The sequence below is a fragment of the Echinops telfairi genome, unplaced genomic scaffold (genome assembly GCF_000313985.2).
Source record: "Echinops telfairi isolate 266 unplaced genomic scaffold, ASM31398v2 ScPeMD7_5592;HRSCAF=6446, whole genome shotgun sequence".
Lineage (NCBI taxonomy): Eukaryota > Metazoa > Chordata > Mammalia > Afrosoricida > Tenrecidae > Echinops > Echinops telfairi.
The window spans coordinates 175,625-187,877 of record NW_022109491.1 but is presented as its reverse complement, the minus strand read 5'-3'; the positions used below and the strand labels follow the sequence as shown (position 1 = coordinate 187,877).

At 42.6% G+C, this 12,253-nt stretch overlaps 1 protein-coding gene across 2 annotated transcripts in view; it reads right to left on the bottom strand.

Annotated features, from left to right (window-relative positions):
• Positions 1-12,253, bottom strand: part of LOC101653096 (zinc finger protein 343-like) — a 40,276-nt gene that overhangs the window by 7,633 nt on the left and 20,390 nt on the right. Inside the window, exons 2-4 of one of the 2 annotated variants that reach the window (XM_045295160.1) lie at positions 10,886-11,112; positions 10,648-10,706; positions 4,669-4,795 (exon numbers count right to left, since the gene is read on the bottom strand). In XM_045295160.1, the coding sequence (XP_045151095.1) occupies positions 4,669-4,795; positions 10,648-10,706; positions 10,886-11,033 (334 nt within the window). In that variant the 5' untranslated portion in view covers positions 11,034-11,112. Of the gene's footprint in view, positions 1-4,668; positions 4,796-10,647; positions 10,707-10,885; positions 11,113-12,253 lie in introns of those variants that run through there. The other variant, XM_045295161.1, reaches the window with a different exon arrangement.

The following is a 12,253-nucleotide window of genomic DNA, read 5'->3' as shown; positions in this document are numbered from 1 at the left end:
CAAATGTACAAATGTGCTTGACACAATGGATGGATTTTGATAAGAGTCGTACGAGCTCCCCCAATGAAATGATTTTTAAAAAAGCTCGCACACAAGCAGCCATCTAAAACAGAACTACTGGGGGATTTTGGCAAGATGAGGCTACACAGATCCACTACCCCAGTGGTTCGCAACCTTCCTAATGCTGCGACCCTTAATACAGTTCCTCATGTTATGACCACCTCCCCTACCACAAAATTACTTTCATTGCTACGTCATTAACTGTAATTTTGCTAGTGTTATGAATCCGGTGACCCCTGTGAAAGGGTCGTTTGACCCCTCAAAGGGGTCACGACCCACAGGTTAAGAACCACTGCTCAACACCAAGCCACCAAAGACCTACTGAAATCTATACCTAGAACCTGAGCTTCAGAGGAGAAGGTAGAAAAGCAGATTAAATACTGACTAGGGGAAGAAGCTGAACAGAAGTGACCAGAGAGAAGACAGATAGAATTGGGTACACTGAGGCAGCATAGCCACCCTTAACTTTTTGACAGCACTCCATCAAGATAGCAACCAGGTATTCCTGGTAGCTAATGGTGAGAGGTATGATCCTTTCTTGTTCTCGATACCCTCCTAGTGATCAAAAGTGTATCCAGCCCCCATCCTCCCCCAGGAACCTGTCCGTCCCTTCCAACATTCAACCTCCGGTCTGAGGCTGTAGCCGTACACTCATGAACATTTATGTACACTCTGAGCCCTCCCCCCCCCATTCTGGAGGCCTGTGAACTCCCTTTCATCAGAGCAGTAGAACAAACAGTGGCCACTCCAATGGCCAGTGATCAGTTGCACCACCTCCAGCAGCCTCAGGGGCCCTGTGAATTAATTTCTTCTGGTAACAAGCACCCTTACCTCAGTCGCAATCTGAGCTGGCACAAACTACTTTTGCACCAGTTGCCCTGATCTGAGAGAACAAAGGTTGGCATGAACTCCACTTACGGCCAGTGTATCATCCCTTCCTACTAACCAGGTGAGCGAGAACATTTATCTGAAACAGATGAATGTATTAATGTAGAGAAAGACATTGCTGTGAAAGGAGAAAAATGAATTAGATTGTTGCTGCTTTTATTTAGTGCTGTCAAGCCGGCTCCAAATCACAAAGGCCCTATGGGCAAGGAAACAAAAAGAGCCTGCTTCCACACTGTCCTCACAATCCAATGATTCAGCCATTGTTGAAGTCAATGTGTCAGTCCATCCCACTGAGGTCCTTCTTTTTCCCTGACCCTCTGCTTGACCAAGCATGATGTCCAGCTTTAGGCACTGGTCCCTCCTGATCACATGTCCACTGGATGTGAGAAGCTGTGCCATCCTTGCTTCAAAGGAGTATTCTGACTCTACTACTTCCAAGACAGATTTGCTCATTCCTCTGGTACTCCTTAGTATATTCAATAACTTCTGGTCAATAACATAATTCAAAGGCATCAATTCTTCTTTGGTTTCTCCTTATTCACCAGCCAGTGTTAACATGAAGACATGTTAACATGACTTGGAAGAAGCATACCTTAGACCTTAAGATGCCGTCTTTGCCTTTTAACACTGGAGGGCATCTTTCACAGCAGATTTGCTCAGTGCAGGATGTTGCTTGATCTGTTGACTATGGGTTGTATGGACAACTAGACTGATTATCAAAGGCCAAATCAAAACGCAGGAAACTCGATTGAAATGGATAAACTGACACACATAGACTCCAATTTATGAGTAGATCTAATCCAACAATAATAGCCAAGGCAGCTGTGATGTAAGTAGAATATCTCATTTTAATTTAGTTTTCTTTTTTTTTATCAAAGTAGGTTTATAAAGCAGATCTTTCTATCTTTAGACTAAATCAGTTCTTTATACTGTGCTTTATATTTTATTTCTTTATCCTTTGGGGATTGGAATGAGCATGTTAATACCAAATTCTACAGTGCAAATATATATGCACCATCTTATTACTAATGGTGAGATGGTAAGTTGTACAAATACAAGCTCCTCTAAAATCACAGGTGTGACGGTCATCACAACTCAAATACATTGAAAGCCGAGGAATATTTATACTAAGTTTGATGAAACTACATCATAAAGGGTAACGTCAATGCAATTAATATATATACATGACAAAGAAGATGAAAGTGTAACAAAGTAAACCTGTATCAGATAAAGAGTTAGACTGCTTGTAGAAAATGCCTACTGGAACTGGTTGGTGTCAACAAAAATGTGATGGTTTCTCTACAAATGCAGGAATATGGAGAAATATAGTAAACAATAAAAACATAGCCACTCATCATATCTACACTGAGCAATTGATATATGGCTAGTCAGAACTAAAATGTGTTCTAAATATAAAATACACCAGATTTTTAAGATATTATGGTATGTATGTATAAATAAATAAATGTTTTTTTTAATACTGATTAAGTGTGGAAATGGTATATCACTAGTTTAGTCTTACTTTTTTTTTTAATGTGCTTAACTAGGTAATTTTAAAAGAGTTATGTGGCTCATAATTTCTACTGGGCAGGGATAATTTTTTTTTTCCACAGAGCAGCAACAGACCTGCTTTATTTCCAAAGCCTAGCAGGCTGAGAGCAGAATGCAGGTGAAGGCACAGGGCTGTGGGGCGTGGGCATGAGGGCTGAGTGGTTGTGACGGGGTGTGCAGGGATTCATTCTCCCAGAACTGAGAGAAGGGCCCTTGAGGTGTTTAAGCAACACAAGTGTTGGACTTGGCACTGGGTGCATGTAGCCGTTATGGAGTGGGTGTGGAATAGGGCACAGGGGTGGGGAGACTGACCCAGGGGATAGGGAGTGTCTTAGAACTAGATAACTCAGGCATGGGGCCCTGGCTGTGGTCTGAGAAGTGGGTGTCAAGAGCTAGGAGGCATGAGGAGTCTGGTGGGTCTCTGGACCCATGGATACGTGACTTGGGCAGGGATAATTTGAAAGAAGAGGCTATATACACAGGCCAAACACAATCTTCTCCCTGATATGGTGTAGCATAAAATCTAGGACAATTTTTGACAATTTTAAATGGTTAGAAAACAGTAGAACAAATACATTTTGTCATGTGTGACAGTCACAAAAATAAAATGTCAGTGTCTAGGTTTTATTAGGTCACAGCCATAACCATTAGTTGAGGTACTGATTGGCCCTTTTAAAATTTTATTTATTTATTTATTAGTGATTGGCCCTTTCTAGAAAAAGTCGGACAACTTTGGTCTAGAAAAATAATACAGTATTTGATAATGTTTATCAACCCAGACAGAGTAATCAATGAAAATATTTTAAATAAAATTTAAAAGACAGTTTATGAGAGCCAAAAGTCATTAAAAAATGTGGCATTTAATTTAAACTGCTGGTGCGGCATGTATTCTCCATACGCGCCTTTGCAGTGTCCCCACTGCCTTGGTATCCTGACACGTCCTCCCTTGCACTTGGCTGGCAAGTGACCTTCCACAAGGCCTTACCAGCACTGACAACTCCTTCCATCTGAAATGCCTTTACCCTAGTACCCAGAGCTATAACTTCCTTACTACTATACATCTGTGGTCAAATATAAGCCACTTGCTAATTTTCAAAAAGTCCTCATAAATTTCATACTTCAGCCAGCTACCCTGCCACACCCAATGCCCCTTTCAACCACTCTCTTATTTTATGGCAACTAGATTTCCACTTTATAGCACACATTATCTTTCAGTCTGGTGTATTTTATTATGACTGTATATAAAAGGTTGTTGACTGTTGTGGCTTGATACTCAAGGTTAAACCCAGTAAAGCCAGGGATTTCTAACTATAGCATTGCTTAATGTGTGCTGAGAATCTCAAGGATCTGAGAATCTCAGACCCACAGTCACTCAGTCCCTCTGACTCATAGGAACCCTAGGGAGGGCTTCCCAGGCTATACATCTTTATGGGAGTAGACAGACTGTTCTTCCTCCACAAAAGTGACTGTTGAACTATCTACCTTGAAGTTAACAGTACAGTGCTTACTGACATTACTGTTATAGCCACCAAGTCAATCACAATTCATGCCTACCCCATGTGTTCAGAGTAGAACAACTCCATAGAATTTATTTTGTTTTTGTTTTATTTGCTCTATAGGACTTTGTTGGCTCTTGGCTTAGAGATTACAGGATTGAGCTGCAAACTACAAAATCAGCAGTTCAGAACCACCAGCTGCATCACTGAAGAAAGACGGCTTTCCACTCCCATAATAAGTTACGTATAGAGACCTGTAAACCAACTCTATAGCAGCAAGTGGGTGAGTAACCTTATATGCCTAAGCAGACTGAAAGATCTTCTGCAGTGCCCCTAAATAGGTTCAAATGGCCAACTTCTAGGATAATAGTTGAGCAGAAACTGTACGGCACATAGAAAACAAAAAACATCTGCTACTGTCAAGTTGATTCCAATTCATGGCAACCCTACAGAACAGATAACTGCCCCCTAGGATGTCCAAATCTTTAAATCTTGACAGAAGAAGACTAACACATCGTTCTCTCACAGAATGGGTGGTGGGTCCAAACCAAATGTAGGCGATTTGGTTAGCATACAAGTGCTTACCCACTGTACCATTGTGGCTCACTTAGCACAGAGCAGGTGGACAATAAATACCTATTGCACTAATGAGTAGAAAAAAGCACATCCTCACCCAACGAGAAGAGATTCCTGCACACCTCCAGCATCACGTCTCTGTACAGGTTCTTCTGCTTAGAGCTCAGTATCTTCCATTCTGCCTCCGTGAAAACCACAGTGACATCCTTGATTGTAACGGGCTCCTAGGATGAGTAAGAAATCAATGTGTAGTGAAACACCACCAATTTTCACAGTGAGAGGTCAGCTGAGGGCCCCGAAGAATCTGCATCTGAAGTTCATCTAATTCAGTGGGTCTCAACCTTCCTAACGCTCTTTCTACTTGAGCTCTTGGTTTATCAACTCATTTTTCCCCTCCCTCACCATCCCTTCCATCCTCACAAATCCTTGATAACTTATAAATTATTTTTATTTTCCTATTTTACACCATCTGCTGTCTCCCTTCACACACGTTTCTGTTGTTTGTCCCCCAGGCGTTATACATCAATTATTGAAATTGGTTCCCTGCTTCTCCCCTTTTACCCTCATGGTATCCCTACTCCATTATTGCTCCTGAGGGATTTATCTGTCATGGATTCCGTGAGTTGAGAGCTCTTGTCTGTACTAGTATACATGCTCTGGTCTAGCTTGATTTGTAACGTAGAACTGGGGTCATGATAGTGGGGGGAGGAAGTATTAAAGAAGTAGAGGAAAATGTATGTTTCATTGGTACTATATAGCACTCTGACTGGCTTATATCTTCCGTGCCCCTTCCGTAAGCGGATGTCCAATTGTCTACAGATGGGCTTTGGGTCTCCACACTGCACTCCCTCTCATTCTCTTTCCTATGATTTTTTGTTCTGGGAAAACTTACTTCCTTTTGAGGAATGGTTGAATTCACCCATGAAACTGTGATTGTGAATTTGAAATCCATGTACCTTTTAAAATGTTAGATGAGTAACAGAGTGATTTGTTAAAGAACAAGAGGAATGCTGTTTCGTCAGTGCTATACTGCACCCTGGCTGATTTGTCCCTTCCTGTGATCCTTCTATGAGGGGATGTCCTATTGTCTACAGATGTTGCTTGGGTCTCTACTCCGACCCCCCTCTTTTGCATCTATAAGATTGTTTTGGATTTTCTGATGCCTGATACCTGATCCTGTCGACACATCATGATCACACAGGCTGGTGTGCTTACTCCATGTGGACTTTGTTGCTTCCCTGCTAGATGGCTGCTTATTTATCTTCAAGCCTTTAAGACCCCAGACACTATATCTTCTAATAGCTGGGCACCATCAGGTTTTCACCACATTTGCTTTAGCACTCATTTTGTCTTCAGTGATCGTGTCAGGAAGGTGAGCATCACAGAATGCCAAGTTATTAGAACAAAGTGTTCTTGTATGGAAGGAGGACTTGAGTAAAAGCCCAATGTTCACCTACTACTTTAATATTTAACATATACATATATGTACACAAATCTATAACCCTATAGTTATATATTAATATATTTTCATCTATAAATGCCTATACTTATACCTCTATAAATGTCTTGCTTCTAGTTCTTTCCTCTATTTACTTTTACTTTCCTCCTGTCCCACTATCATGTTCGCCCTTCATTCATTACCTTTCAGTAATTCCTTCTTGGAGAGTGGTGTATTAAAGTCACCTACTATGATCGTTGAGGCCGTGATTTCTTTTTTCATCTTTTGGTAGTTTGATTGATGAATTTCACGGGTCTCTCATTGGGCGCCTATATATTTTTTATGCACACTGGTTCTTGTTCTACTGATCCCTTGAACACTGTATAGTGTCCCTCCTAATTTCTTGTTATGGCTTACACCTTGAGATATTTTTTATCAGAGATTAGGATTACAATGCCTGTTATTAAATTGCCATTTGCTTGGTACATTTTTCTCTAGCCTTTAAATCTCAGCCTATTTTGTCTGCTAGCTTTAGACATGTCTCTTGTAAGCAGCAGATTGATGGGTTGTGTTTCCTAAGCCATTCTACTAGTTTCAGTCTTTTAATGAACATGTTCAATACATTGATATTCAGAGTTATTACATCCATCTGTGAACTCAGTGATGTCATCTTGTACCATTCCTGTTGGGTGTTTCCCTACCTTCCTTTTTATCAATGTGTAGTGTGTGTACATGTATTTCATTCCTGCCTTCTTTTCACTGATGAGCCAATGTTATTTTGTGGGCTGTTTTCAATGTGTTGAACTCTGGGTGGAGTTGCTATACAGGGTGGTCTCATATTTCTGCTCAGTGAGTGTTTTTCTGATCATACTGAGGCAGCAAGGATTTTTTAGAGCTGGGTTTCTTTTATCGTATACTTTGAGTTTTCCCTTGTCTGGGAAGACTCTTACTTCTCCTTCTATTATGATAGATAATTTGGCCATGTAGAGGATTCTGGAGTTTGCCTTGTTTTCTTTCAATTTCAGCAAGATGTTAGTCCACTCTCTCCTTCATGGTGTCTGCTGATAGGTCTGAGCATATTCTTATTTGGGTACCTTTATAAGTGACTGTCTTTTTGCTCCTAGGTGCTCTTTTGATTTTCTCCTTTTCGTCAAAGTTGGATAGCTTAACTATTATCTGCCTTGGCGAATTCAACCTGGGATCCAGTCTAGCTAGTGTCCACTCCACTTCCTGAATGGTTGCCTGATTCTCATTCATTACGCTGGGGAAGTTTTCCTCTAGGAATCCCCTCGCGATTTTTGCTGTTGACTTCATCATTGTGTCTTGTTCTGGGAATCCAGTTAGTCTAATTTTGTTCCTCTTCACAGGATCAGACATTGTTCTAAGGTTTTCTTCAGCTTCTCTGATTATTTGGTTTGACTGTCTTTCCCATTTGTTGAAGTCTGCCTGGTTATCCTCGAGGTCACTGGTATGGTTCTCCGCTTCTTCTATTCTGTTGATGAAGTCTGTTAATTTGTTGGTTGCTTTTGTTACCTAGTCCCTTAACTCTTCTTGCATTTCCCTTTGGTGGGTGGCCTCTCTCTCCTGTATCATTTCATCTTTTTTTCCTGTATTGCTTCTCTCATATCATATATGACTCCAAGCAGCATCAACTTCTGCTGCTACTATGCGCATCGCTAAGTTCAGGACCTCCTGCGACATTGTGTTTTGTGTCTCCTATTTTTTCACTGAGGTTGTTTTGGTAGGTTATTGTCTGCGTGTTATTTTGGAACACAGCATCATTTTCTGGGGAATCAAACATCATCTCTTTTGGGAAGCTGGTAGGAATGCTTCTCCGGGCTGCCTGTAGACAACTGCACTGGGGGGTTAGGCTACCACTTTATCCCAGGAGTTTCCCTCTCACACTAACCTACCAGGATTCTATTTTTTGGTGGGCAGGTTGGAAGGCTCTAGGGGACGCTCACAGATGGTTGCGGGCCTCCAGGGTGGCACTGTGTAGGTCAGTTGGGTGAGGAGCTAGAGCAATTTGGTGGAGAGCATAGGAGGGAGGTCTCAGGGTGGATTGAGCCCCGTGGAGGGCACGCAGGTTCAAGGACTGCCCAGCTGGTGGGGGGCGGGAGACGGGTGCATGGAGCTGGGGCGAGCCTGTGGAGGAGTCTCAGGACCATATGGTAGGGTCCAGTAGTGGGGTTATTGGGTCCAGATGGAATGTCAGGGGAGCTGCAAAGCTGGATATGGCCTGGATGGGGAGCTGGAGCACCATATGTGGCAGGGCAGAGGAGCCACAGGGCCTGTGTAGTCCTGCAAGGTTGCTGCAGATCCGGGACCATCATGCAGGGGGCAGTAGAACTAGCAACATCCTGTCAGGGAAGCCTCAAGGTCTGGCGGTCCCTCACAGGAGTGGCAGAGTCAAGTCAGCAGGGGGAAGTGGGGGTGGTCTCAGGGCCAGGGTGATCTCACAGTGGGGGTCACAGAACCAGGTGTAGCCCAACTGGAAGGGTCATGTACTGGAGGTGAACTTTCAAAGACTCTTTGTCAAGCGCCAAATTTGTAGAACTAGTTTTTGGTCTGGGCTGTGGCCTTTAGCTCCTGTTGGCTTTTCCTCTTTTGCTATGTTAAAGCTATGTTAATGAACCAGCTTTGTGCTGGCTTACATTCATAGCTATGAAAAGGAACACAGCCTATAAACAAAAGCTTTTTTTTTTTTTAAGCTAAATAAATGAGGTTTCATTTATTTGTAATTCTATTATGTCAGACCAATTGAGCTCTAGAGTTTGATATTTAAAATGTCCAGGATATGTCTTCTCATTCTATTAGTGTTATCTTAAAAATAATTTTTTTAAAGGGGTTTGTAGTATGCCTTGGTATCAGTGCTGCACCACTCTGTCTCCCAAAGGCGAGGAACCAGAGTGGCCAGTTGGGTTTGAGGCACACTGGATCTGGATCCCCAGGTTGCCCTCCTGTGTTACTCCTTGCTGTGCTCCAGGGATGTGCTTCCTACCTGTTTTGTTAAGTTAATGCTATGTGAATGGCCCAAGTTTACATTCAAAGTTATACCAAGAAACATGGCCTCGGATTGAAAGCAGTTTTTAAGTTTGTTTTTTAATATAAGGACCTTATAGAGTGCCCTGGTATCAGGGCTATTCCACACAGTTCCCAGGGAAGGGGGACCAGATTAGTCGAGTAGGTTTGGGGGCCCCTGGATCTGAATTCTCCTGGTTGCTCTCCTATGTCACTCCAGGCTCTCTCCTACACAGCTCTGCAGGCTGTGCTCTGGGGATGTGTTCTGCCACAGGTAAATATCCTAGGGGTTCCCCAATTGCAGCAAATTAGTATCTAATTATCTAATGTGACTCATCCTGGCAGGTGTGGAGTTGGGCAGAGGGGTAATGGGCATGGCTGATGTAGTCTGTTCCTGGCTGGGAAGGAGAGAAACAAAGCCTGCGAATGCAGGAGCTGGGAGAGTAAAGGAGAGGGGACCTCCAATGTGAGCTCTGGGGGCTAGTTCTAGAGGCTCTGCGAACCTGGAATTATGACCACCTTTAGAAAGCAGTCTGGGGAAATTGCTGCATGCTGCAGGTCTCGGATCTTGGGTGCAGGAGGGGTGGTGGACACCGTCCTACTGGATCTTGTGAGGGATTAATTAGTGGAGCTCATGAGCAGACACGGTGAACTAAGCGCATTTCAGTGAGCCCTGCAATAACTCCATGGGTGAAAATCACATGGGGGAGGAGGACTGGACTACAGACCCTAGTACATTTGAATTCTACTTCTAGCACCCAGCCTCCCAATATTGGCCTCCTTACTTCCTAATTTTCCAATCTAACATCAGGAGTCCCAGGAGGTGATTCTACCTGGACACCATCTTGACTCCACTTCCTGAGAACATTTTCATATTTTTATTTTATGTTGAAATATCATCTATATTGATGACTGTAGTATGATTTTCATCAGTAAGTGCTTCAACTAATTTTTGCTTTTATTAAATAAAGTTTTCATGTCATCTGTATACCGAAGATGACACAAGTAAGGCAGCCCAGGGAGAGCGACCAAGTTTAAGGCTGATATAGAAAGTCTAAAGAATAGGATTCTTTAAATTTGGTAGTACTGACCTAATTTCAATGGACTAAGATCAGAGTAAAAGTCCTGTGTGGGCAGCTGCTGTCAGAAGTAAACAGAAGTGGAAAATTCCATTTGACTACACAGTATCATATTCCTACACAAAAGGACAATCCCTTAGAGATGACTGCCAAGTGTGTACGATGGTACCCGAGAATCTCCTGTTACTATTTGTTCTCAATCTGTATATCTAAAAAGACCAATAAGTTAAAAAAAATTGATATTAGACATCCATCCGTGGATGTGTATTAAAAGTTAATAGTACATTTTAAAATGTTAATAATCTCAGTTTTTCAAAATATATTCCTTATTTCTTGGAGTTTCCTGGATTTTCATTATTAATCTTGGGTATATTTTCCAACAAGGAACCTAAAATGCAAACATGCCTAACTTGGCATAAAGGCATGAAATGTCTAAATTGTTGGTTGCCTTATTCCTTTCCAAGAGAGAGAATATAATCCTATCCTCTTGGAAATGAGCCAGCAGTGAAGATAATTAAGATAACTAACTTCAACTCACAGGTATTTGAGCCTTCCTCCTCTTCTCTTGGGGACAATCAGTATCCATAGCAGACAAACCTAGGGATCAAAAGAAAAGCTGTGCAAAAAGCAGATCACCCATAATGCACCCTGATTAGTTCTTCTGATCATGGAAGGGAAGGACGGAGTTACTTTACTCAGCTGTGACCACTAAAGCAGTCTCACCTGAATCCGGAGTCTTGGCCCCCGCCCTTACCCAGACCCTCTACAACTCTCACCTTTTGCTGGGGTCCTCCTGGTGTCCATTACTTCCCTGTTCTTTGAAGCCAAAATATCCTTGTCCTGCTCTTCAGGAGCACAAGGACCAAGAGTCAGTCCATGTCCTGCCTGATATTTTGCCACAGAGCCAGAGGGAAGTTCTTTCATCTCCAGATGGACCTCTGCTGCCTAAGGGATGATGGCTTCAATCCTCACTTATGAAAGCTCTTCCCCATGCATCCAGGACCTGTGGGATGGAGAAGCAACTTGATGCTGCTGGATCTTTTATTGTGGGCTCTAAACCTAGCCTCTTCAGCAGGGATCCTGTCGTCTTACAACATGCTCAGTCAGCAAGCACAAAATCTCAGGCTATTTGGTTCTCTGGATTTTCTACCTTGATCCATTTCTGGTCTATTCCCTGTCACACTCCCTTTTCTGTTAAAATTTACAATACACGTCTCACCCACATAACTCAGAATGGTCAAAGATTTCATCTCACTTGGATCCACAATCAGCTCACAGAAACAGCAGTCAGGAAATCAAAGGATATATTAAAGTGTTGAAGAGCAAGGGTGTCACGTTGAGGACTAAGGTGTTCCTGACCAAGGCCACGTGAAAGATGGACACTGAAAAAGGATGATCGAAGAAGAAATGATGAATTTGAATTATGGTGCTGGCAAAGAATGTTGAAAGTACAATGGACTGTCAATAAAACAGGCCCTTGCAGAAGGGCTGTAGGAAGGAGAGGAGCCAATCAGAGTGCAGTGTAGCAACGATGAAATAGGCAATTTTCCTCTAGTTCTTAAATGCTTCCTCCACCCCACCTCACTACCATGATCCCAATTCTACCTTACATATCCGGCTGGACCGGAGGATGTACACTGGCACAGACAGGAACTGGAAATACAGTAAACCCAGGACAGATGAACCCCCCAGGACCAGTGGAGAGTGTGGCGATATCTGGAGAGTAGAGGGAAGGTGAGGGAGAAAGGGGGAACAGACAGCGGAGAAGTGGGTGAGGGAGACGTCAGATGGGGTAAGATATGATAAACTAATAGTAATTTATAAATTATCAAGGGGGAGGGGGGAAGAGGGGTGCAGAGAGAGGGGAAATGAGGAGCTGACACCAAGGGCTCAAGTGGAAAGCGGGTGTTGTGAGAATGATGAAGTCAACATGTGTACTAAGTGCTGGACACAAATAATGTATGTATGGATTGTGATGAGTTGTATGAATCCCTAAAAAGATGATTATTAAAAAACAAACAAACAAAAAAACAGGCATATCTGTCTTGGATGGACGAAGTAGAGCCCAAATGCTCCTTAGAAGTAAGAATGACATAAAAGTAAGAATGACATAAAACTTTCCTCTAGTTCCTAAATGCTTCCTC